General features: G+C 38.2%; 3 protein-coding genes across 9 annotated transcripts; 1 reads left to right on the plus strand and 2 right to left on the minus strand.

The window, feature by feature from the left end:
• Positions 1-703: 703 nt before the first annotated feature.
• On the plus strand, positions 704-11,988 carry LOC128599193 (RLA class I histocompatibility antigen, alpha chain 11/11-like). Of its 4 annotated transcripts, none has more exons than XM_053610666.1 (7): positions 704-860; positions 3,112-3,384; positions 5,528-5,803; positions 8,520-8,819; positions 8,961-9,059; positions 9,231-9,263; positions 9,513-11,988. In XM_053610666.1, coding segments are annotated over exons 1-7 (1,053 nt in total). In that variant the 5' UTR covers positions 704-790; the 3' UTR covers positions 9,515-11,988. The 4 variants fall into 4 exon arrangements, with proteins under 4 accessions (XP_053466641.1, XP_053466638.1, XP_053466639.1 ...); XM_053610663.1 differs by having other exon boundaries at positions 706-860; positions 8,913-9,059; XM_053610664.1 differs by having other exon boundaries at positions 706-860; positions 8,925-9,059.
• Positions 11,989-12,846: 858 nt separating this feature from the next.
• On the minus strand, positions 12,847-16,967 carry LOC128599198 (uncharacterized). Of its 4 annotated transcripts, none has more exons than XM_053610677.1 (7): positions 16,418-16,967; positions 15,257-15,326; positions 14,466-14,813; positions 14,343-14,384; positions 14,148-14,261; positions 14,029-14,051; positions 12,847-13,686 (listed from the first exon to the last, which is right to left on the minus strand). In XM_053610677.1, exons 2-7 carry the CDS (start codon positions 15,291-15,293, stop codon positions 13,549-13,551), a joined length of 702 nt encoding a protein of 233 aa, XP_053466652.1. In that variant the 5' UTR covers positions 15,294-15,326; positions 16,418-16,967; the 3' UTR covers positions 12,847-13,548. The 4 variants fall into 4 exon arrangements, with proteins under 4 accessions (XP_053466652.1, XP_053466654.1, XP_053466651.1 ...); XM_053610679.1 differs by having other exon boundaries at positions 14,148-14,255; positions 16,414-16,967; XM_053610676.1 differs by having other exon boundaries at positions 16,414-16,967.
• Positions 16,968-17,611: 644 nt separating this feature from the next.
• Positions 17,612-23,052, minus strand: LOC128599190 (major histocompatibility complex class I-related gene protein-like). The gene is made up of 7 exons (XM_053610661.1): positions 22,471-23,052; positions 21,749-21,821; positions 20,741-21,007; positions 20,365-20,640; positions 19,547-19,849; positions 19,324-19,452; positions 17,612-18,385 (listed from the first exon to the last, which is right to left on the minus strand). Exons 2-7 carry the CDS (start codon positions 21,816-21,818, stop codon positions 18,264-18,266), a joined length of 1,167 nt encoding a protein of 388 aa, XP_053466636.1. The 5' UTR covers positions 21,819-21,821; positions 22,471-23,052; the 3' UTR covers positions 17,612-18,263.
• Between the last annotated feature and the right edge of the window lie 75 nt (positions 23,053-23,127).

Raw genomic sequence — 23,127 nt, forward strand, 5'->3', positions numbered from 1 at the left:
ATTCTGTATCTGTCCTTACAAGCATAAAGTCAGACACAGCCAGAAACCACCAGGATCTGCTTTGTGAACTTTTGTTTAAGGGGAAAATCTCACATTCATGTGTATCCCAGCTCACTCAGGTATCCAGGGAACTTAGAAGGCATATAAACTGCCAAAAAAAGAAGGAAATGTTGAAATCAACGTTATCAAAATCAGATGGGAAACGCATAGTGTGGATGAAAGTAAATCAACAACGGCAACAACAGTGGGGTAATGAAATTAAAGGGAGACATTTACACTCAATATAAAGCAGAGTAGGTATTTTAAGAGAGAAGGCGGCATAGAATGGGGCATAGTGACCTCAACAGCACACTTCACATAATAGGAAAACATCCAGCTGGATTATGAACATATGTTTATATCATGTGGAAAATTTATTCATGAAAGACAGGCATTGATGAGTTAAGTGGAATAGGAAGAGTAGAGGGCAATATTAAAGGTGTATAAGAATGTGTAGTAGATAGCAAGCAAGGGAGGACATGTTTATTTAACTTAAAAAGAAAAACACTGCACTGTAGATGACAGCAGGTGGCAGTAATGTAACAATTTCTATACCACCTGCCGGAAATCCCAAAGAAAAAGAAATAGAGGAAGAAGTAGAAACTGGCCTAGCCAGTTTTCTGAAAAGAAGCGCCAAAAAAGATTCTACTCCTACTTTACGAAAGTTTGTTTATGATCTTTAATTATTATTATTAAATAATTAAATCATGTTTCTGTCTGTTTGTTCGTAAACAAACTTTGGTAAAGTGAAATGGAGCACTGCAGCGCTATAATAGAAGTTGTGTTGTATCTCTCAGTTTCTCTACAGATCTCATCAGCAGGTGAGTTTTTATAAATGTTTATGATATAAAAATCTGAATAATGTAGCTGAAGTATTTCAGTAGAGGAGGAATATGTAGGCTACATGGTGTACAGTCCCTGCAGGATAATGCTGTTCTGTGATCGCGGAAATGATCAAAGTCACCGAAGCGCCATAATATTCGGAGGAGCTTGCAGTTTTATTTTAATATTACCGTATTAAAAGACATGGAATGTGACGTCATCATAACGCGCATTCAACCAAACCATGTTCGAATCACGCGCATCGAACATGAGTTCAGCTAAAGTCTCATTTACCAACAAACATCACTGCGACAGACCTGCAGTACACTTCAAGTCGTTTCCCACAAAAAAGCCCAAAAAACACCAGATTGCATCACAAATTTTGAAAGAAGCCATAACAAAATCAAGCGTTTGTAGTCGCAATAATCTCTCTCTCTCTCACACACACACACACACACACAGCGAAATCCTGTAAGGGCTGCATTTATCATGCATAGCTTTTATTTATGTATTGTGTGTAGTGACATGACCATCTTGTCACTTAGACGTGTTGTTTCTACGTGAGATCCGAACAAGACACGCTTCGAGTCTAGTACTGCTTTTATCCACTTTAGATGTCCTCTTAAACTCGCAGATCCAGTGCACAAACACACAGTAATCCCACCAGCTTGCTTCCACCAGTACGTGTCCTGACACGGTCAAAAATGTTGTTTCCCTCCATCACACACACCACCCTCCTTTCTTCTCTTCTCTCTGGCTACCTGTGTACTAAAATTAGACCCACACTCCACCTAGTGTTAAACAATGAAATTACAAATAATGGCTCTTAAATGATATATTTTAGCTAATTAGTAGAGGATCTTGTTAGAGGTAGCGTTAATTTAGAACATTTTCAATTAAATTATAAAACGTAAAACATGTACACATTAAAACGGCGGGTTTAAACTCGGATGTTGTACTTTCATTCCGCTGAAATCGAAATCTGCCAACAGGAAATCTGGCTCATGTTGCTGTTCCGACATTTGGCCTGTAGAGGGCACTCGTGAGTGTAGTCTGTAAAACAACGCTGAACTGGCCAGCTATATCACTTGCACCTGTTGTGGTTGGGCTGGGATTTTTTTTTAACCTTTTATTTTTTTATTTACTTTTCCTGTCCGAGTTCTAATATTTATAACATTAATGTTCAGATCGCTGTTTAAGGGGTTAAAACTTGTTGGGCCAACAGAAATCTCACCACAAAGAACAATACTAGTATAAAAGCTAGATTTAGTTTTCTGTCTGGCCCAAAGCAGCTGTCACGTAGATATGAGGTGATTCTGTGAATGCATGTACTGTATGTAGGTGAAGGTGTGCTGTGCTCCATGGATCTACGCTGGACTTTTCGGTGTGATTTCATGGAGCTGATGAGGTCTGTGAAGTAAAAAGTTGTAGCATAAATCTGTTTTATGATTTATATACTTACTTATACTATAATTATTTTTTTTTTCATTGTGCTATATCCAGATGGTGCTGAAAAGTGTTTTATTTAGAATTTTTTAGAACGGTAGGTGTATGGCCAGTGTGTAGGATCAGCAGGGGTGACTGGTGGTTGTTGTTTTTTTTACTATATATATATATTAGAAATAGGGGAAGCACATGTGTCTGTTAAAAAAGTATAAATTACTTTGTGTTCTGCTTTATATGTTTCATCTGTTGGACTGGCCTCATGTTTAGTTGTCATTTATGAGGAAAGACTAAACCCCCCCCCCCCCAATTAGGTTGACACAAAATTAGTATTGTTTGCTAGCCAAGCTGCTAACTGACTCAATTTCACAGAAGAAAGTAATCGCAGTTAGACATCTAATCTTATTAAATAAATAAATAAACAAACAAAAAACTGACTGTTCCTGACATTCTGCCCTATTTCTTCTGGATTTTAATTATGTTGGTTTCTTCTGAAGCAATATGTTTATTTGAATTAATTTCCTCGCACATCACTGGCCTACGTAGCCTTTAGGAAACATTATTACATTTTCAGTGTAAAAAGTTACATATGAGATGAAGGGCTTGTGGTAACCTTTCTGTTGTTCTTGTTAAGCCTTTAGATTGGCAAAGAGTTATTTATCTGCTGTTGCGCTGTGTGTGGGTGTGTGTGGGTGGGTGTGTGTGTGTTTGGCAGCAGCAGCTCATGGCCAGAGATTTTAGTGTTGCAGTCTGACATTAATAAATAAACACTCGATTTAACAATTTAAATTGTTTAAACTTTTACAGACAGACACACTCTGCAGTACCTCTACACTGCACTCAGACCAGCAATAAATTTCCCAGAGTTCATTGCTGTTGGTCTGATGGATGGAGAGCAGTTTGTGTACTACGACAGCAACATCACGAAGATGATCCCAAAGACAGAGTGGATCCAGAAGATTGAAGCTGATGTTGCAGATTACTGGGACAGTCAGACTGTGCAGCAGTTGAATGATCAGGACAACTTCAAATTCAAACTGGATGCATTAATGCAGCTGTGGAGCTTAAAGCAGATTGAAGGTAAGAGATAAACACACTCCGAGCTTTAATACGTAATACAAACATTGAGTTGACTGTGTATACACAAAATAGTTCATACATAACCTCCCTCCCCCTTTACTTTAAATTCTCCCTTAAACAAACGGATACAAGCTTTTTTCTTTCTTTTTTTAGAAGTAGGGACTGAGGGTATTCTAGCACTTGTCCCAGGCTATTTACCCCAGGCTTATTCTACCCCGATCTCAATGGGTTAATCAGTGGAGGTCGAGTAACTCGACTAGGGTGTGAACGACTTTGGGACATGGACAAAGTCACGTTGTTTCTGCATGGAGTCTGTGTCAGTCTTGGTGTAGATGAAGTACGCTTGAAGACCAAGGTAATCCTGGTCTCTGAAGATTCACCAGAGGGCTCCTCAGATGTGGGCTCACTACACAGGGCTGACTCCGGGAGTGGAAATGAGTGTTGTGATAGGTCAACAGGAACGTGTTGAGGGACCCATGACCTTGTGATGGCTTCAGAGCTTGATTCATTGTTGGATCTGATCTTTCCGCGAGGATGTTCATAGCAGGGTTATACGGCACGGACTAAATGTGCTGAATACCGTTGGCTTCCATGGACGCCTTAAACTCCTCAGATACAAGCTGTGGGCTGTTCTCACTTACTGTACAAGCTGCTGTGGTATTCCAAAATAGCTCTTCATGACTGCAACCTCAAGCCACTTGCTATGGACATCCACAAGCACTAAAAACATGGTCCTCCATTGGTCCATGCTATTTGGCGGCTGTATTTATCTGTGTTTGCATGTGCTTTGTGTTTGCATCTGCTTTCTGTATTTGCATATATATTCTTTATTTGCATATATATTCTTTATTTGCATATATATTCTTTATTTGCATATATTTTCTGTGTTTGCAGTGGGCTAGATCTTGTCTGCCCTGTCTCTGTGAAAGGTGCTTTTGCATTCTGTCACGGTAAATGGAGATTTATTTATTTTTTTAGTTCATTGTGAAATTAAATCTTCAACGTCTAATTAACTTAACTATCAATAAATACATATATATTATATTAGTTATCTATATTATTGAAATTTTGACACAATGTCTGTTTGCTTTGCTCTCCTGCACTACAGTCACACCATTTACACTTATGGGAATGAGCTGTTACTATAGAAGTGTTCAGTATTTAGTCCAAAAAGTCCATGAGGGGTTTTTTGGGCGGTCTCTTGTTCTTTTTGTTCTTTTTTTTCGTGTGATCTTGCAATAATAAGTGTTATTTTCTGAGATCACTTAGCAGTAGCATTGTAGCATTAGATCGTTGTGGCCAGTGGTACAATGTCATTTATTGGTATTATGACCATTCTGCAGATATTACATCCTATTTATGTACGCTTTCATCACCATTTGACTCGTGAGCCACAAAGTATTTAGGCAACGTCTCTCAGACATTCTGCCCTAACCATGGAGACGTCCCGTTCCCTCAGATCAGCAGGCAGTGAACCTGCCTATGGTGGTATATTTGCAGATTTCTGAGTCTGGCACTAATTTGAAAATTGTCAAATATAAGGCTAGATAGATAGATAGATGGATGGATGGATAGATGCACTTTATTGATCTTGAAGAGGAAATTTGGGAAAAACAAACACCGTCTCCAGAACTCAGGATTGCACCCAGGACCTCGCAGCTGTAAGATGGTAACTCTAACTCGTGTGGTTGTTCAGGTATGTTGATGGCTGGTAAAATGTTGATTGCAGCTCAGTGTAATGAACTTTTTTAAAGTGACAAGTGACCACACTTCATTCTGACGTTATGTTGTAATTATTGTGAACTCATAAACAAGCACAGAACAGTACTGATGTGCAGAATAACGTTTTGCACTTCAGTTCACAGTGGGTCTGTATTATTGAGAAAGCAGCAGCAAATCCCTTTGGTTTTGTTCCGAACTGAATATTTCTTACTAAATATTTGTCAGTACACTTCTGGTGCTATTCCTGTTCAAGGTTTACTATTTAGTGTGTGTTATGCAGTTTGGATCACAGCCTAAAATTCTCTCTGAATGTGTTATGACTTTATACCAGTGTAGAAAAAATTACTGATATGTTCTTTCACAAGTTTCAGCTGAATTCTCCTCATCACACGTGTGTGTGAGTGTTTGTGTGTTATTACAGGAGTTCGTACACTACAGATGATGTATGGCTGTGAGCTCAATGATGACGGCACCACTAGAGGATACGAACAGTATGGTTTTGACGGAGAAGATTTCATCAGTCTGGATCTGAAAACTGGAACCTGGACAGCAGCTAATGATAAAGCTGAGAACATCAAAGAGAAGTGGGGGTCTACAGAAGCTGAGGCTCAACACAGGAAGAGCTACCTGGAGACAGAATGTATTCAGTGGTTAAAGAAATACATGTCTTATAGTAGAGAGACTCTGGAGAGGACAGGTAATGTGATCTACTCTGTAACTATAACAGGCACACACACACACACACACACACACACACACACACCTTTCATCATGTGTTCCTCAGGAAGATGTGAGGAAGAATCATCCCCTGCACACAAACATAAAAATTTAGTGTTCTATGGGGTTCAGGTCAGGGGACTGGGATGATCATGGCAGAAGCTTGATTTTGTGGTCAGTAAACCATATTTGTTTTGATTTTGATGATGTTTTGGATCATTGTCCTGCTGGAAGATCCAACCACGGCCCATTTGAATCTTTCTGGCAGAGGCAGTCAGGTTTTCATTTAACATCTGTTGATATTTGATAGAGTCCATGATGCCATGTATCCTAACAAAATGTCCAGGTGCTCTGGCAGAAAAACAGCCCCAAAACATTAAAGATCCACCTCCATATTTAACCGTGGCCATGAGGTACTTTTCCATATGGCTACCTCTCTGTGTGCTCCAAAACCACCTCTGGTGTTTATTACCAAAAAGTTCTATTCTGGTTTCATCTGACCATAGAATCCGATCCCATTTGAAGTTCCAGTAGTGTCAGCACACTGAAGACGCTCAAGTTTGTTTTTGGATGAGGGTAGAGGCTTTTTTCTCGAAACCCTTCCAAACAGCTTGTGGTGATGTAGGTGACTTCAGATTGTAGTTTGGGAGACTTTCTGACCCCAAGACACAACTAACTTCTGCAATTCTCCAGCTGTGATCCTTGGAGATTGTTTTCCATTCGAACCGTCCTCTTCACAGTGCGTTGAGACGATATAGACATACGTCCAATTCCAGGTTCATTCATAACATTTCCATTTGACTGGAACTTCTTAATTATTTCCCTGATGGTGGAAATGGGCGTTTTCAATGCTTGTGCTATTTTCTTATAGACACTTCCCATTGTGTGAAGCTCAACAAACTTTTGCCGCACATCACAGCTACATCCCTCGCTCTTACCCATTGTTATGAATGATTAAGGGAATTTTGCCTGTGTGTTACCTCATATTCATACCCCTGTGAAACAGGAAGTCATGGTTGAACAATTTCCTGTTCCTAGTCACCCAGGTGTGCTAAAAAAAATTTTAAAAAGTAAAAGATCAATGGGGATATACTTGAAATATATTTTTCTTACAGGAATTCATAGGGGTGCCAATAATTAAAATAAAAAGTTTTTTTTGGGATAAATCTGTGTTGTGTTTGAAATTTTTTGATCTCATTGAGAGCAGAGTATTTTTGTGAATTCTTTTAACAAAAGATCAAAAGGGCGGTTGTGGATCAGGTAGTTGTCCACTAATCGTAGTGTTGGTGGTTCGATTCCCGGCCCGGATGACTCCACATGCCGAAGTGTCCTTGGGCAAGACACTGAACCCCAAGTTGCTCCTGATGTCAAGTTAGAGCCTTGCATAGTAACTCTGCTACCATTGGTGTGTGTGTGAACGAGATACAGTGTAAAGCACTTTGGATAAAAGCGCTATATAAGTGCATCATTTACCATTTAAACAAAAGACAATTTTTCATAGCCTTCTTTGCTCATATTTACCAAGGGTGCCAATATTAGTGGAGTGCACACAACCATGTGTATACAGGAATATTCTGATGCCTGTATGCATATAAACATTGTATTCAGAATATGGCTGCAACCTGAATATAGATATAGATATAACCTGAATATATATAACCTTAAACAGAACAGAATAGCATCAGCGTAGAAAATAACAGCCCATGTGGATTTTTATTAGTACTTGTTGCAGTTCCCTTTTATGACCACACGGTGCAATAATCCATCCAACCATTTCCTGGACTTCTTATCCTACATACAGGGAGCCTGGGACTGCCAGTCAACCTACAATGCATGTCTTTGGACTGGGGGAGAAAGTGTGCTGATAACTTTCTCCCGAGCCCAACAGTGGCAGCTTAGCAGCGCTGGGGCTAACCTTCTGATCAGTCACCCAGAGTCCTAACCACTGAGCCACCCCTGCCTCTCCACTATCATGTGCAAAATTTTAATCATTGGTTAGTCAAAAGAGGTCATTATTATTTAGAGGGAATGTAAAATGAATCAGGACTTTATGAAGATTAATATGCGTTAAACAGCTGATATAAATAATGGGGGGCTCGCATTACAGTTCTGTCAGGAGGAATGGGCAAAAATTCCAGCAAAGTATTGTGGAGAGCTACCTCAAGTGTTTGTTTCAAATTCAGGTGATTAAAAAGCAATGCCACCAAATACAGCAAAATGAACACAAGATTTCATTGTGTGATTTAAAACATTTGGGACTGTAGAGTAGTGTAAGGCTGAATATGACAGGTGATGGGTGACCACTCTCTTAATATAAAGTAAAAAATGTTCAAAATGAGAACCGTATTGGATTTTAATGATTGTAAGACAGTGGTGTGGTTCTGCAGAGTAACAGCAGTATTATAAATAGGAATAATAATAACATAAACATAAAAATAGGCTGTTGAAGTAGAAATAGCCAGTGGAAATACATCAGAAAAACATCAAGATCAAAGACATTTAATATTTTATGTAGTTTTAAAAGATTTCCAGTACAAAACTAAACTGGCTTTTACCATTTTCAGTTTCACTATTTACAAAAACATGACTGACTTCTAACTGAAACTAGTTATATGTAAAATCAGTAAAAGCATTTTTTACTTGTCATTTATAAATGAATTTAATATTTATTTTAATATTTCTGTCTCTGTCTGCAGTTCCTCCTACAGCGTCAGTGTTCCAGAAACACTCGTCTTCTCCAGAGGTGGTGTGTCATGCTACAGGTTTCTTCCCCAAAACAGTGATTATCACCTGGCAGAAGGACGGAGAGGACGTGCATGAGGGCGTGGATCTCAGAGAGACGTTACCCAACCAGGATGGAAGCTTCCAGAAGAGAAGCATTCTGACAGTCTCAGCTGAGGATCTGCAGAAACACACCTACACCTGCGTGATTCAGCACAGCAGCTCGGAGAAGGAGATAGTGCTGCATAAGAAGGATCTTCGAATCCTGAATCCTGGTCAGAGAAACACTTTCCTATAAAACTACAGATTTACACTGAAAGCTGATTTATTTCTGCAGCAGATAATAAAGACTCTGTGTGATTTAACAGATGGAGGATCAGGTGGAGGATCAGGTGGAGGATCAGGTGGAGGATCAGGTGGAGCTCCGATCGGTATCATCGTTGGTGTAGTCGTGGTTCTCGTGGTTCTCGTTGCCGTTGTTGCTGGAATTGTGGTCTGGAAGAAGAAGAACTCTGGTGAGAGGAGGAAGGAGGCAGATGTGAAGTTCTCAGAGAACAAATTTTGGATTTCAGACACGAGACTAATATTTTGTTGTCATTTTCATGTCATGTTTAGTTCATCCCTATGTAGGTCAAATACAGTATACAGTTTTTATAATAACTATTTGATTATTATCTGTATTTCAGAATTCACAGCTGCTCCAGATCATGCCATGCCCTGTAAGTGAGCCTTTGATTTGACATATTATTTAAAATCTAATAAAGGTTTGAGTTTTAATGTTTAGTCCAAATTTGATCTTTGGAAAATTTTTACATATTTTCTTAGAGAAAAGCCTGTGTTAACATCAGCTCAGCGCTGATCGTGTTTCTTTCTCTCTCTGTATGTGTGTATGTGTGTATGTGTGTATGTGTGTATGTGTGTATGTGTGTGTGTGTGTGTGTGTGTGTGTGTGTGTGTGTGTGTTCTAGGACAACGGTGGAGAGGATATAGAGATTAATTGTAAAGAGCAGGACACACACACACAGATTTATTCCTCCATCAGAGGAAAATAGTCTTTTTTTAAATTAACAGTATATATGAAATAATATCCAATGAATTTGGATATAAGAGAAACATTACTGCATAAAAGTAAGTGGAGAAAAAAAAAGGATTTCTATGGTTTGACCTCAAGTGTGTGCAGTTTGAGTGAAGGCTGACAGCCCTTTGATGACAGACTTCAATACTTTATTCATAGCCATTGTCAGATTTGGCTCCGCCCCCTGGGGGTGATTACTTCGTCAGCGTCAGCTTCTGTCTATTTCGGTTTATAACTTACTGAAATGTTATCGTAGAAACATGAGATGGGAAAAATAACTAAAACCTTAGTGTAACACTTTCCCAGATTCGGGTAGGGAATGAGAAAGCTGGAGGTGGGCCTAAATTAAATGTTACAGGAAAAATGTAAGTCAGTAAAGAAAGCAGAGCATTACGTAAGAGCCACTTTTCAGAAAAAGACCTAATGAAGGCTTCTGGGTTTTGCTGCAAAATTCAGAAGCGAGTGCGACAGTCAACATCTCCAGAAGAACCGTGACTGATTCTGCAAGAGTCACAATAAAACCTGCAGCTCATTTCCTTATAAAACTACACTAATTCTATCTGTGACTACTTTTGTTTCTTAAGAAAAGGCTCGTCACACCAAATATCCACTTTGTGCCATTTATTTCTGTTTATTGCTCTTATAGTGTTCCTGTAGTTTATTTTGTACGTGTATTATGTTCTTACTTCTGATTTCTGATTTACTTTTGATTCCTGTTTGTATTTGTTGAGCATCTGCACACACACTGTATATAGTTTACACGTATGTGGTGTAAAACCACAAGGGGCAGATGACGACCGAAGCAGAGTTAAGAAGAGCAACATTGCTTCATTATAACTGCAACACATTTGTTTTGTAATACTGTTTATTTGCTCTCCGTTCCCATCCATGACCTGATTGTGCTTTGAGAAAAAGTGTTAATAATGATTTTATTGCTAATGCCTAACCAAAGAAAAGTATATATACCAATATGTATATTGTGGGAATTATGTTATCTACTTTCCCCAAGTGTTTGTGTTCTTCTCAGGCACTGCGACCCCATATGCCTCTCATTGAATACATTTCACAATTTTACATGGACAGCAGTAATCTAATTATTGACCTTACTCTGATTAAGATAATAATGTGATTAAGGTGTTTACATGAGTCGCTTTTTAGAATACTCCTGTCATGTACCTGTTTTACATGTTTTAGAACATAATTAGATTAACGTCACACGTCATTACGTCACCGCGCCACGCCGTCCAACGTCCCTCCAGAATTTCACGTATTAGTTGGTCTTCATTATGGGACCGTATACAGTTTTGGGTGTGTTTATTAATTTTTTTTTACAAACGCCTTAAGTGCAGTTAATTATTTCTCATGCTACACGTGCTAATAGATGACTGCTTGAAGCCGTGGGCTGCATCCTAAACCGCGTACTTACCGTCTATATAGTAGCCGAGATACATGTATTTTTCCCCACTACAGGCCTATAGTAGGCAAGTATACGGTTTGGGACGCGGCCGAACTCTCTTGTTCGCCTTAAAATGTTGAGCACTGTCATGTGTGAGATCGTGTTCTGTCACAAAATGTGGTGAAAACTCTCACACGACATTCATAATGTGATTAAGGTGTTTACATGTCTGTGATTCACGTCCATAATGCGACTAAAACAGGAGTAATCCACCTGTCTTAAATCGATTAGTGTTTACTTTGAGTATGACTTTAATTAGATTAAGGTAATTAAAAATTGCTGTTTACATGGTAGTTTCTTAATCAGAGTATGGTCTTAATCGGGTTAAGAGTGGATTATTGTTGTCCATGTAAATGCACTGAGTGTTAACACCCTGGAAACAAAACCCTTCATTGGGTCAGGATTATATTTACGGTTTGTTTACATTTATGGTATTTGGCAGACTCCTTATCCAGAACGGCTTACATTTATCTCATTTATACAGCTGAGCAGTTGATGGTTAAAGATCTTGCCCAATGGCCTAACAGTGGCAGCTTGGCAGTGCTGGGGGTTGAACTCATGACCTTCAAGCCTTTAACCACTGAGCCACCACTGCCTAATAGCAGTTAATTGAGCTGAGGGTCGAACCCTGTTCACTGGTACAGTAAACCTGCATGTTACCGCTGCACTGTACATACACATTATGCTGTCTTTTTTTACATTTTGCATGTGTATTATGTTTTACAGTTTGTACTTGTCAGCTGTAGTATTTTGTACATTTGTCTTTATTATATTTTTGTAGTTACAATGCCTCTGAATGTTATGAGTTATTATCCGTTTGTCAAAACCGTTGAGCCGTTGTTTCCTATGTCCTGCTGGACTTCAAACACCGTCAACAAAAACAATAAAAACTTACACCTATGCTTTCATCTGATCTTGTCTCATGACCTTTCATTAAATGTGTATAGAAACTCGAGAGTGTTTGGAGCTAGTACAGTTAGCTTGCACTGCTAATTTGCTAATAATTAGAATGAAGACTGGCACACATGTAAATCAAACAACTAATTTTCACACTATTTTTTATGTTTTACTAGTTAGACAAAAATATCAATAAAACATCTGGTTTGTGTATGTAGGTAGTTTGTATTTAGTAGCTTGGACTGCTAACAAAGCAATTATGAAGCCTGATATAACTCAACAACAGAATTTCACACTTTTTCTAATATCATAATTAATTTGAAATATATTTTAAAGACAAATAAATCGCATAATGTAGTAAATTGTATTCTGTAGGCTACACTTTGGTCATAACTCTTTTCTCATCAGAGCTGAAATGCTGGATAGATGGTATATGTCTATGGTTATCAACATTAGCTCTACATTCACAAGAGACAAATTCCGAGTGACACAAGCGATGTGCCATGCACCAGTGAGAAGCAGGGCTACTGCTGTGGCCTTTCTCTTGTGTTCTGGTTAAGGTGTTTGAATAGACCAGGTGAGTGTTGAGTAATCTGACTGCCTCAGGGAAGAAACTGTTGTGGGGTCTGCTAGAGGTGGTACAGATTCTATAGTGCTACTATACAAGATCTTTAATTTAGTTCTAGAAGAAGCAACGTGTGCAGAGTCGAGGTGTAAGAGCCAGAGTAAGGTGTGGTTTTTTAGGGGTTAGTTATGTGTATTTTGATTAGTAGTTTTATTTTTAACAGATATCCCTGTAACAATGTTGAACACCAGGCTCTATAATGATTTTCCTGCATTTAGCCTAAACAAATGGGGGGGAACAAATGGGGGGGCTTTAGCCTAAACAAATGGGCGGGAAAAAACTAGAAATGAATTTTTTTTTTTTTTATAGATTATAACATTAGGATTTTGCTGTGTGGGTTTATTGAGTTAATAGTTGGAAATATTTTAATTGAAAGATCCCTTAGAATAGAACCCTTTTTGATAAACAAATCAGAAATATAAAAAACAGAATTAACCTAGAGCTTATATTACCTTCAGCTAAAGAACGCTTAATTTATTCATTTAATCTTTTCACAAAAATCAGCATAAAAATCCAGCTGAATAATATAATCATTATCTTTACTTCAACCCATCCTACAGCAGCCCTCGAGACTATTTATCACACACACAACACTAGATGAACTTTGCTTTATGGTAACACGGTTTTCACACAATATCACCATTAGTAACTGACACAAAGAGCAGTTTGCATTGTCAGAGCCTCTACAAATCTGTTATTCGATTAGACACGAGGACAAAAGAAAAAGAAATGTTTCTATTTGCACAATAATATTTTATTACTCTGAATAACACATTGAGTGACCTGGTACAAAATTCAGAGTAAAAAAGAAGAAATGTACATAATCCTGAAGCTCTTGCGATTAAACAATAATATATACGTCTGTAAATAAGGTTTTATAAATGGTGGAATTCCTTCAACTCTGGACGATCACAAACATCTTCTGCTATGTACAGTAAATGATTTATATCATTATGTACACATGTTACTCTTTCTGACAGAAGAATAGATAACGGGTGGATCCACCTTTTCATCATGTCTGTTGATCCTCTTGGTTTTCTTCTTCGAGAACTGAAGAGCAGCGTAATTCACAGAGTCCGACTCGGGGACCTGCAGGAACACAGAGGACACGTCACAGAGAGTATTACATCGGAGAAGATCCAAAAGCTGCTCAGAAGAGATGAAAGAAGTTGGGGACAGTTATAAAGCATATTTTTTTATTTATTTAATATATTTATAAGATTTATATAACTTTTTTTAGAAACAATTTAAAAAAAATATATCTTAATGTTTACTGTTTGATATTTTGTCATAATAAAAGATCTTCTATGAAACACATTTAATGTTCAATTTTTTTAATGTACATGAAAAAAAAAATCAAAATTTAATCATGGTTACTAAATCCAGAGGTCAGAGTAATTGGTTTTAACTTTTGTATAGCTTCAGATTTACCTCATTATCTTCTGCTTCAACACCTAAAGCAACACAACAGAGAGAATTTTATTATTATTATTATTATTATTATTATTATTATTATTATTATTATTATTATTATAGGAGTAATAAATTACCTCTATCAGTTTTTCTGTGTTTCAGTATGATGAAGATCAGGACACCAAGAAGAATCACAATCACGGCACCAAACACCGCATTCAGCATGAAGAACACAGCAGAACAGTCTGAACCTTGGAGAAAATATTAAAACACATTTTCAACATTAGATTTAGAAATGTAAAGAATCATTTGGGAGAACAGAAATAACAAACCTTTTGCTCTGTCCGGGTTCTTAGAAAATGTTTTATTTACACCTGAAAAAGGAAACAATATTTTTTACAACCGAGTCATTTCACTCTACTTTTACTGTAATTATTTATTTTGTATAAATTTACCTTTCACTTGTAAAGAGGTCGAGTTGCTAAAGATCACTCGATTCTGTTTCATGGAGCTGCAGTAATACAGTCCTGTATCAGAGACGGTTACTGCAGTGATTGTGAGAGACGTGTTCTTGCCATGAACAGACATCACTATTCTCTCACTTTCAGTAAAGAACAAGCAATTCTCTGATGGAGCTGATACCAAAAAACGTTTACACGCAAGAAGAAGTGGAACTGAATCACACGTGTGTTTAAACCAGAAGATTTTATCTGGTTGTTTCAGCTCATGTTGGCACCAAATAGTGACGTTATCTCCAGCTTCTGCCTCCAAAGTTAAAGAGCACAGAATCTCTGAGATAAAACCTGCAACCCATAAAACACACACCTCATTAATAACACATCACACAGAACTTTAATACAGACAAATAATAGATGAGCTTTTATAAGAGTTTTTACATGCTTTGTACATGCATATTGTACGTATTATATTGTATTAAATTATCAGTATATTATTATAATATTTGTATCGAAGCTTCATCTTTAACTAAATTAAAATAAAACATTTTGTAAATTGCGGTAATAAAATCTCATACCTTCAGAGAAAAGTGGGAATTAGACATTTTCATTACAAATTATTACACAATTTCATTGTATTTCTTGATTAGACAACTTCTATACGTGTCAAGTCCAGAATTATAATAAATATTTTCACTGTAAGGTTTTATTGTGAGAGCTGTAACGTAGTGAAAATTCAGACTAAATATAAAGCATTTAATAAAGCAATAAATGAGATGATTAACACTTACCCATGGCACAGAGAAACACAGTTTCAACCCGAACCATTGTGTATCAGACGAGAGACAAAGAGGAAACGACCTGTTGGGCAAATCAAATGCAGGTGTATCTGTATGGGGGTGTGTGGGGGTTGGGGGGTGGGGGGGTATTTATGCAGAGTACAATGCTTTGTTAAAATAAAAATGTCCACAGGAAAAATAAATCATAAAAATCTTTCAATATTATCTCTACAGGAGACGAGAAAGGATCACATGGAAATAATGTGATATTAAAGAGATGTACAGTTTACTTTCAATATATATTTTTTAATGTTTTAATACATTTGAGTAAAGTACAGTTTATTTTAAATATTTAAGTACTTATAGAAAATAAATGAGAAAATATCCACTTTTTAATATGCTTCCATTTGTGAGTGCACTTAAAGAGAAGTACACTAGGTGCCAAATATTCTAAATTCCAGCTATTATTTTAGTTTTAAATGAAGTAATACAAGTATAAAATATTTATGGGTCACGGTGCTACAGCGGGGAGTTCTCACTGTGTCTGTGTGTTTTTATTCTGAATATTTCATGGTTTCAGTGCTAACGGTGATAAATATATTAGACTCATTATACACATTAATCAACATTTAGACATCATTTTAAACACATTATAATGATTTGAAACAATCAGGCTTTTTTCTTGCAGGTGAGAAGTGGAAAGAAAGGTGTGTGAAAGCAGCTGTTGGTCAGAAGCGGAAGCAACACTGGTATGAGTGTGACGTAAACATACTGAGTGCCTCGTCTGTGGTTGGAAAACATTCAAACCATCAAATTGACAGTTGCTGCATTTGTTTGAACAAAGGCCTGTGGTTTGAGAGACGCTGATCTTACTGTCCTGTGAACGTTGACAAAAAAAAAATCTTTGCTGACTGTAAAATGTTTTTATGTGTGCCCTCAAAAAAAAAGAATGCATATTTATATAGTCTGCTCTGAAAGTATTGGAACAGCAAGGCCAATTCTTCTGCTATACACTGAAGACATTTTAATTTGAGCTCAAAAGATGAATATGAGATGATCGATCAGAATTTCAACTTTAATTTCCTGATATTTACATCAAGATGTGTTAAACAGCTCATTTTTAGGCGATCAAAAGTAAATATAGTTTAGTATTTGATTGCATAACTCACTGACATCACCAAACTGTTGGTTTCTTCTTTTTTTATGCTTTTCCAGGATTGAACCGCAGCCTCTTTCAGTAGTTGTTTGTTTCGGGGGTTTCTCCCCTCAGTCTCCACTTCAGGAACTGAAATATTGCTCAGTTGGGTTAAGGTTTGGTGATTGACTTGTCCAGTCTAAAACCTTCCACTTTTCTCCCTGATAAAGTCCTGTGTTGAGGTGGCAGTGTGTGAGGTGGCAGAAGACAGAATGTTTCTGTAGACTTCTGAATTCATTCTGCTGCTACCATCATGAGTTCCATCATCAATAAAGATTAGTGAGAATGTTCCAGAAGCAGCCATGACACTCCCTCCACCATGCTTGACCAATGAGCTTGTATGTTTTGAATCATGAGCAGATGCTTTCTTTCTCCACACTTTGTCCTTTCCATCACTTTGGTAGAGGTTAATTAGGTTCCAGTCTGGCTTTCTGATTCGTACTGCTGAAGAGTTTGATACATCTTGTGGTATGACCTCTATAATGTCTGCTTTAATTCAAGTCTTCTTTGAAAGGTGGATTGTGATGACTTCACCCCTGCCCTGTGGAAGTTGTTGGTGATGTAACTGACTGTTGTTTTTGGGGTTTTTCTTCACAGCTCTCACAGAGTTTTTGATATTTTTGATCACTTGAAAAATTGGAGGATTCAAACAGAAGGTGTCATGTTCTTAAAGTTGTTTAACACATCTACGCTGAAAATCCTAATAAGTTGACTGAACTCGACTGAGTAAACTTGTTCCCTCATTGTTCTTGAGTAATGGGGTCTCCCAAAACTTGTATATTTAAGTTCACTTAACTTGGCACTCATGTAGACTGTATATATATATATATATATACACACACACACCAGACAACAGTAACATACTCCATTTAGTAATGCAAACCCAAGGCCTTATTTCTTTACAGAAGCAATAAGGGGGAAAACCATTCTTTTGAGTGCATTTAAAGAATTAATACATCCATGATAGAAAAATTCAAACAATTTCTAGTTCATGAGACTATTAGTAGTAGCAAGAGTAGTAGTATTAGTATTAGTCTTAGAATTAGTATTAGAATTAGTATTAGCATTAGTAGTAGTACTAGTATTAGTAGTAGTATTATTAGTATTATTATTATTATTATTAGTAGTAGTAGTAGTAGTAGTATTAGTAGTAGTAGTAGTAGTAGTGGTGGTGGTAGTAGTAGTAGTAGTATTATTATTAGTAGTAGTAGCATTAGTATTAGTAGTAGTAGTAGTAGTAGTAGTATTAGTAGTAGTAGCATTAGTATTAGTAGTAGTAATAGTAGTAGTAGTAGCATTAGTATTAGTAGTAGTAGTAGTAGTTGTAGTATTATTATTATTATTAGTAGTAGTAGTAGTAGTAATAGTAGTAGTAGTAGTAAGTGACATGTCCAGTACCATATTCAATATTCTTTGTACATGGTCTATCAAATTGTATGTTTAATGATATTTAATTAACAGATATGGCTCACACAACTGGATGGGACCAGAACAGCGCGAAGTTTGAAAGACACAAGGATTGTAAACAATTTACTCCAGAACTTTGCTTCTTAAATTTTCACTAAATAAAAAAAAAAACAACTAACATTCTGTGAGCTGAGAACAAACCTGATCCATCATCACTACACACTCATATCAGTGTCTACTGTACATTCTCAATGAAGCTGATAAAATAGTAACTGTAACATAGATAATAATATTATCTGCTGCATCAATAAATCAGCTTTCACTCTGGAAGTCTGTAGTGTTATCAGAACTCCTTCTCCAAGCTGCTGTGCTGAATCACGGTGTAGGTGTGTTCCTGCAGATCCTCAGCTGAGACTGTCAGAATGCTTCTCTTCTGGAAGCTTCCATCCTGGTTGGATAACATCTCTCTGAGATCCACGTCCTCATACACGTCCTCTCCGTCCTACCTCCAAGTGTCATCACTGTTATGGGGAAGAAACCTGTCACATGAAATACACAGATGAGGGTCAGGACGAGTCACAGAATATAACAAATAAATTACAACACTCTATGAGATCTATTTATTTGTTTTATAAATCAGAACATGAAAATGTGAAAACATTTTTAATGGATTCTTTTTTGCTTTAAATTCAATTCAATAATAAATACTGTAATCGGTGCCGTGTCATTTTAGTTTAATTCTGTTTTCCTGACTATCGAGGCTGGAAAACATTCATATCCAAGACAGGGTGGACCTGTTGTTCCAATACTTGTCATGATCTCCCCTTTAGACAGCGCTGCAGACTGCAGCTGGCTCAGAGAGCCGGAGTGCGCGCGCGTGCACAAGCCAGGTGTGCGAGTGCTCAGAGAGCGCACACTCTGATTACTGTGACAGTGTTTACTTTAGACACGTGCGTGCCCTGTTTTGTTATTGGTTGTTGTTCGAGGGTTTGTCTACAGTGGTTTCAGCCGGCAGCACTTAACACTGATTATGTTTGTGATATATACCCCTCGCCTCCCAGTACACGGTGCGGAGTATTATAGTACATAGTAGTTGTCATAGAGAGAGAGTTTAGTTTAACGTAGATTAGTTTCCATGATACCACGCTGATGTTTCATGTTTCACGTTTCACGTTTCATGGTTTTGTGTTTTGACCTCGTTTCTAGTGACCTCGATTTTGATTCCTGCTCAGCCCAGTTTATGCCTGTTTGCTGATCGCCCGACAAACTGCCTCTTTTCGACTACGCCCCTGTTTCACGTTTTGGATTTGTCTGCTTGCCTCCTTTAATAAAACATCTTTACCTGCACTTGCTTCCGCCTCAATTACCGAAAAGTGACAATACTTATAAGACAATATGTCCACATTAGATTAGTTTATGATCAGAAATCTAAACATCTTGAAACATGTTCTCTGGAAATGTCATAAATGTCCTTCACCTCCTCTCACCAGATATCCTTGTACTCCAAATAAGCGTTCCATCAACGCAGGCAAGGAGAGAACCAGAGCGAAAGCCAAGAGTGCAACAACGATGCAACAAATACCAGTCAGCACCATGGATCCTCCACCTGTTATATCAGCACAGAGTCTTTATTATCTGCTGCAGAAATAAATCAGCTTTCACTCTAAATCTGTAGTTTTATAGGAAAGTGTTTCTCTGACCAGGTTTCAGGATTCGGCGCTCGCTCACAGGCAGCACCATCTCCTTCTCCAAGCTGCTGTGCTGAATCACGCAGGTGTAGGTGTGTTTCTGCAGATCCTCAGCTGAGACTGTCAGAATGCTTCTCTTCTGGAAGCTTCCATCCTGGTTGGGTAACGTCTCTCTGAGATCCACGTCATCAACGAACTCCTCTCCGTCCTTCCTCCAGGTGATCATCACTGTTTTGGGGAAGAAACCTGTAGCATGACACACCACCTCTGGAGAACGTATAGCGTCCCTCTGGAACACAAACTTCATGGGACGAACTGCAGAGACACACAGAGACATAACTATCTAAACTTTATTCATTTACAGACTACAGGAGAAAAGTGCCGTTACATACAGATAAATTAGATTGAGAAGTGTATCACAGGTGTTTTCCCCTCTAGGCAGTGAGACTGAGTTATCTGTCATGTGATCAAAATTTTTTGACTATAAGGATTTTTTGGCTGAAGACGTTTAGTTTAAACTACTGGGAAATATATTTAAAATACATATACAATATAGCTTTATAAATGTACAGCTGAAGAATAAATCTCTGTCAGTTGTTAAGACTTAAATATCAGAAGAAGTGTGTGTGCTGTAGAGGTGATAAAGTGCCATACGGGATTATTAAGATGGAGGTATAAACTTTAGAGAGTGCAGTATTTATCCTGTGCACTTATTAATATTCTGATCGCTATGGAAACTGTTGTATTTATGAGTGAATGTAAAAGAGTGTGTGTGTGTGTGTGTGTGTAGCAGCTGTAGTTACAGTAACAGAGCAGATCACACACTTTACCTTTCCTCTCCAGAGTCTCTCTGCTGTAAGACACAAATGTGTTTAATCGTTCGATACACTCCTTCTCCAGGAAGTTCTTACAGTATAAACCCTCAGCTCCTGTAGACTCCCACTTGTGTTTGATGATCTCAGCTTTATCATTAGCTGCAGTCCAGGTTCCAGTTTTCAGATCGACAGCCAGGAAATCTTTTCCGTCATAACCGTACTGATCGTATCCTCTAGTGGTGCCGTCATCATCACACTCACAGCCGTATATCCTCTGTAGAGTATGAACTCCTGCACACACACACACACACACACACACACACACACACACTAAAGTTAAAGTTACAGCTTTATCTCTGACTGTTACAAAGTGCTTTGTGTTCATCTTTACCTTTAGTGTGATTAACGTCTTTCGTTACTGTAAGCAGAAGATGACGGAGATCCTCCTGATCACTCTGCATACGCTGTGTCTGGTTGTTCCAGTAATCTGAATCATCAGCATTAATCTTCTGGATCCACTCTGTCTTTGGGATCATCTTCATGATGCTGCTGTCGTAATACACTATGTGCTGTCCATCCACCAGACCAACAGCAGTGAACTCTGGGAAATTCATTCCTGGTGTGAGTGCAGTGTAGAGGTACTGAAGAGTGTGTGTGACTGTAAAATAAAGAGCAAAATTGTGAATAAATAAGACAAAGCTTTGATAGAACAGTAGCAACAGAGCTTTTCAGCTACAAATCCTGATCACTGCAGTTGAAACAAAAAACGTCTCCATGCCTTCACACATCGGGTTTCTACAGTGGTGTTAAAACCCGGGAATTGGGGAAGACTCAGACACCGCCATGGAAGACTCCCTACTACCCGAGACTGTCAAATCCCTCTCCACCCTCCATCAACTCAACACCAAGTGCTCCCCATCCTGCACCATGAGTAGCAGCAACGCTTCGCAGCCCTCATACAGGAGCAGGCAGAGAGCAGGTGGGCACTCCAGAAGCTGTAGCAGCTTAAAACATCTCCAGGTGAAGCCACAAAGATGTCCTCCAGGAATGATCGTGTGGATTGAGTGTGGCAGCTGTGTGCGGACGGCCAGAGGAACGGGCTCGGCGACTCCCAGTGCTACTGAGGGAAACCCAGCTGGCCGCCCAGCAGGTGCCGGCACAGACAGTGCGGTCCTGCAGCGCACAGCCCGGACCCCCGAGGAACACCACCAGTGCTTCCGGTCATCCAGGACATGTCTTTTATGTCATGCACTCTTCGCAAACTGTTCAAATTATTGGGGATTGAATCTATTTGCACCAGTGTTTACCATCCACAGACAGATGGGAGGGCTTAATCAGTGCTTAAAAATATGATCCGTAAGTTCAATGTTTAAATATTAAAGAGTGAAAAATCACTCACCTGCTGACGTCTGAGGAAAAATAATCATGACGAACAGCTGGACTTTCATCGACGCACAACTGACCTCCATTTCCTGCAGATTTTAAGCAGAATTCATTTTTTATGAAAAACTAAATCTAATCTGAAGAATCTTTATTTTATTTTATTTTATTTTATTCCCTTCTGTTACTGTGGACAAGTCTGATGAACCTGTTTACGCTCGGGACTTTAATGAGGAATTAGAGTAGCTTATTATCAAGACAGTAGGTGAGGTCTAATATCGTCATTCATTCTTTCATCTCTGGTAACCACTTTAATGTACCAAAAATAACATATCTTCCCTTCAGTAAGTGTCTGGACTGAGCCTGTAGACTAGGGTGAGTTTATGAATTTCCATATTTCTACACTTTCCTGCCATTAAGAAAAGAAAATACTCCAACACATGATACATATCTGCTCTCCTCAAAGTGTCATCTACCTGTGAAGGAAAAATTAGATCCTAAAAAACGCATTTTTAATGACGTGTTTGGTCGTTTGGGACACATTTCCATTGGTTAAGTTTATTTGCAGCATTCATGGCTTCAATAAATCAAATTTCAATATCATCTTCACATTTCAGTATAAAATAATCTGTTTTTAATAAGCAATGCAACCAAGATACAATTATATATATCACAGTTTGAAAGAAAAACCCTGCAGATTTTACTTTACATTGTGTTTAAGGTTTAAGAGCTTGTGCTTACCTCAATTCGGTTTTCGTCAAAATATCAACAGGACAAGACAAGCACCGAACACACAGAGCAATGTTGTATTTCCTGTCTGACATTTCTTCAGGTGTGTCTAGCCCAGCAAGCGAAAAATAAACTATGTATACAATCTCTAATTATGCATGCAATCCAGTTCAGTGAGGAGGATTTAGATTTGTACATCAGTGAAACAAAATACTGTGAACACAGATGTCCTTACACAAAGCTAATCAGAGACAGTGGCGTAGAATCTGGATCATATGTACATGTAGGCTACAGATGCGATTAATGCTAATGTCGAAGTATTTACAAGTTACAGGAAGAAAGAAAGAAAGAAAGAACGAGCTAGGGCGCATGGTGGCTTAGTGGTTAGCAGATTTGCCTCGCACCTCCAGGGTTGGAGGTTTGACTCCTGCCTCTTCCCTGTTTTGGATGAGTTTGCAGGCTCTCCCCATGCTTTGGGCGGGTTTCCTCTGGATACTCTGGTTTCCTCCCCAGTCCAAAGACATAATAACATCTACCTGTGACCTGCATCAGATCCACCGGAAAAGATCAGTACTGCAGTCTAAGATTAATAGCTGAACCTCCTAAAAACACAATACAGTCTATTGCACATTATTCGCATGCACAGACAATCAAACCCTGATGGAAAAA

This window comes from Ictalurus furcatus, chromosome 22, assembly GCF_023375685.1.
Source record: "Ictalurus furcatus strain D&B chromosome 22, Billie_1.0, whole genome shotgun sequence".
Classification (NCBI taxonomy): domain Eukaryota; kingdom Metazoa; phylum Chordata; class Actinopteri; order Siluriformes; family Ictaluridae; genus Ictalurus; species Ictalurus furcatus.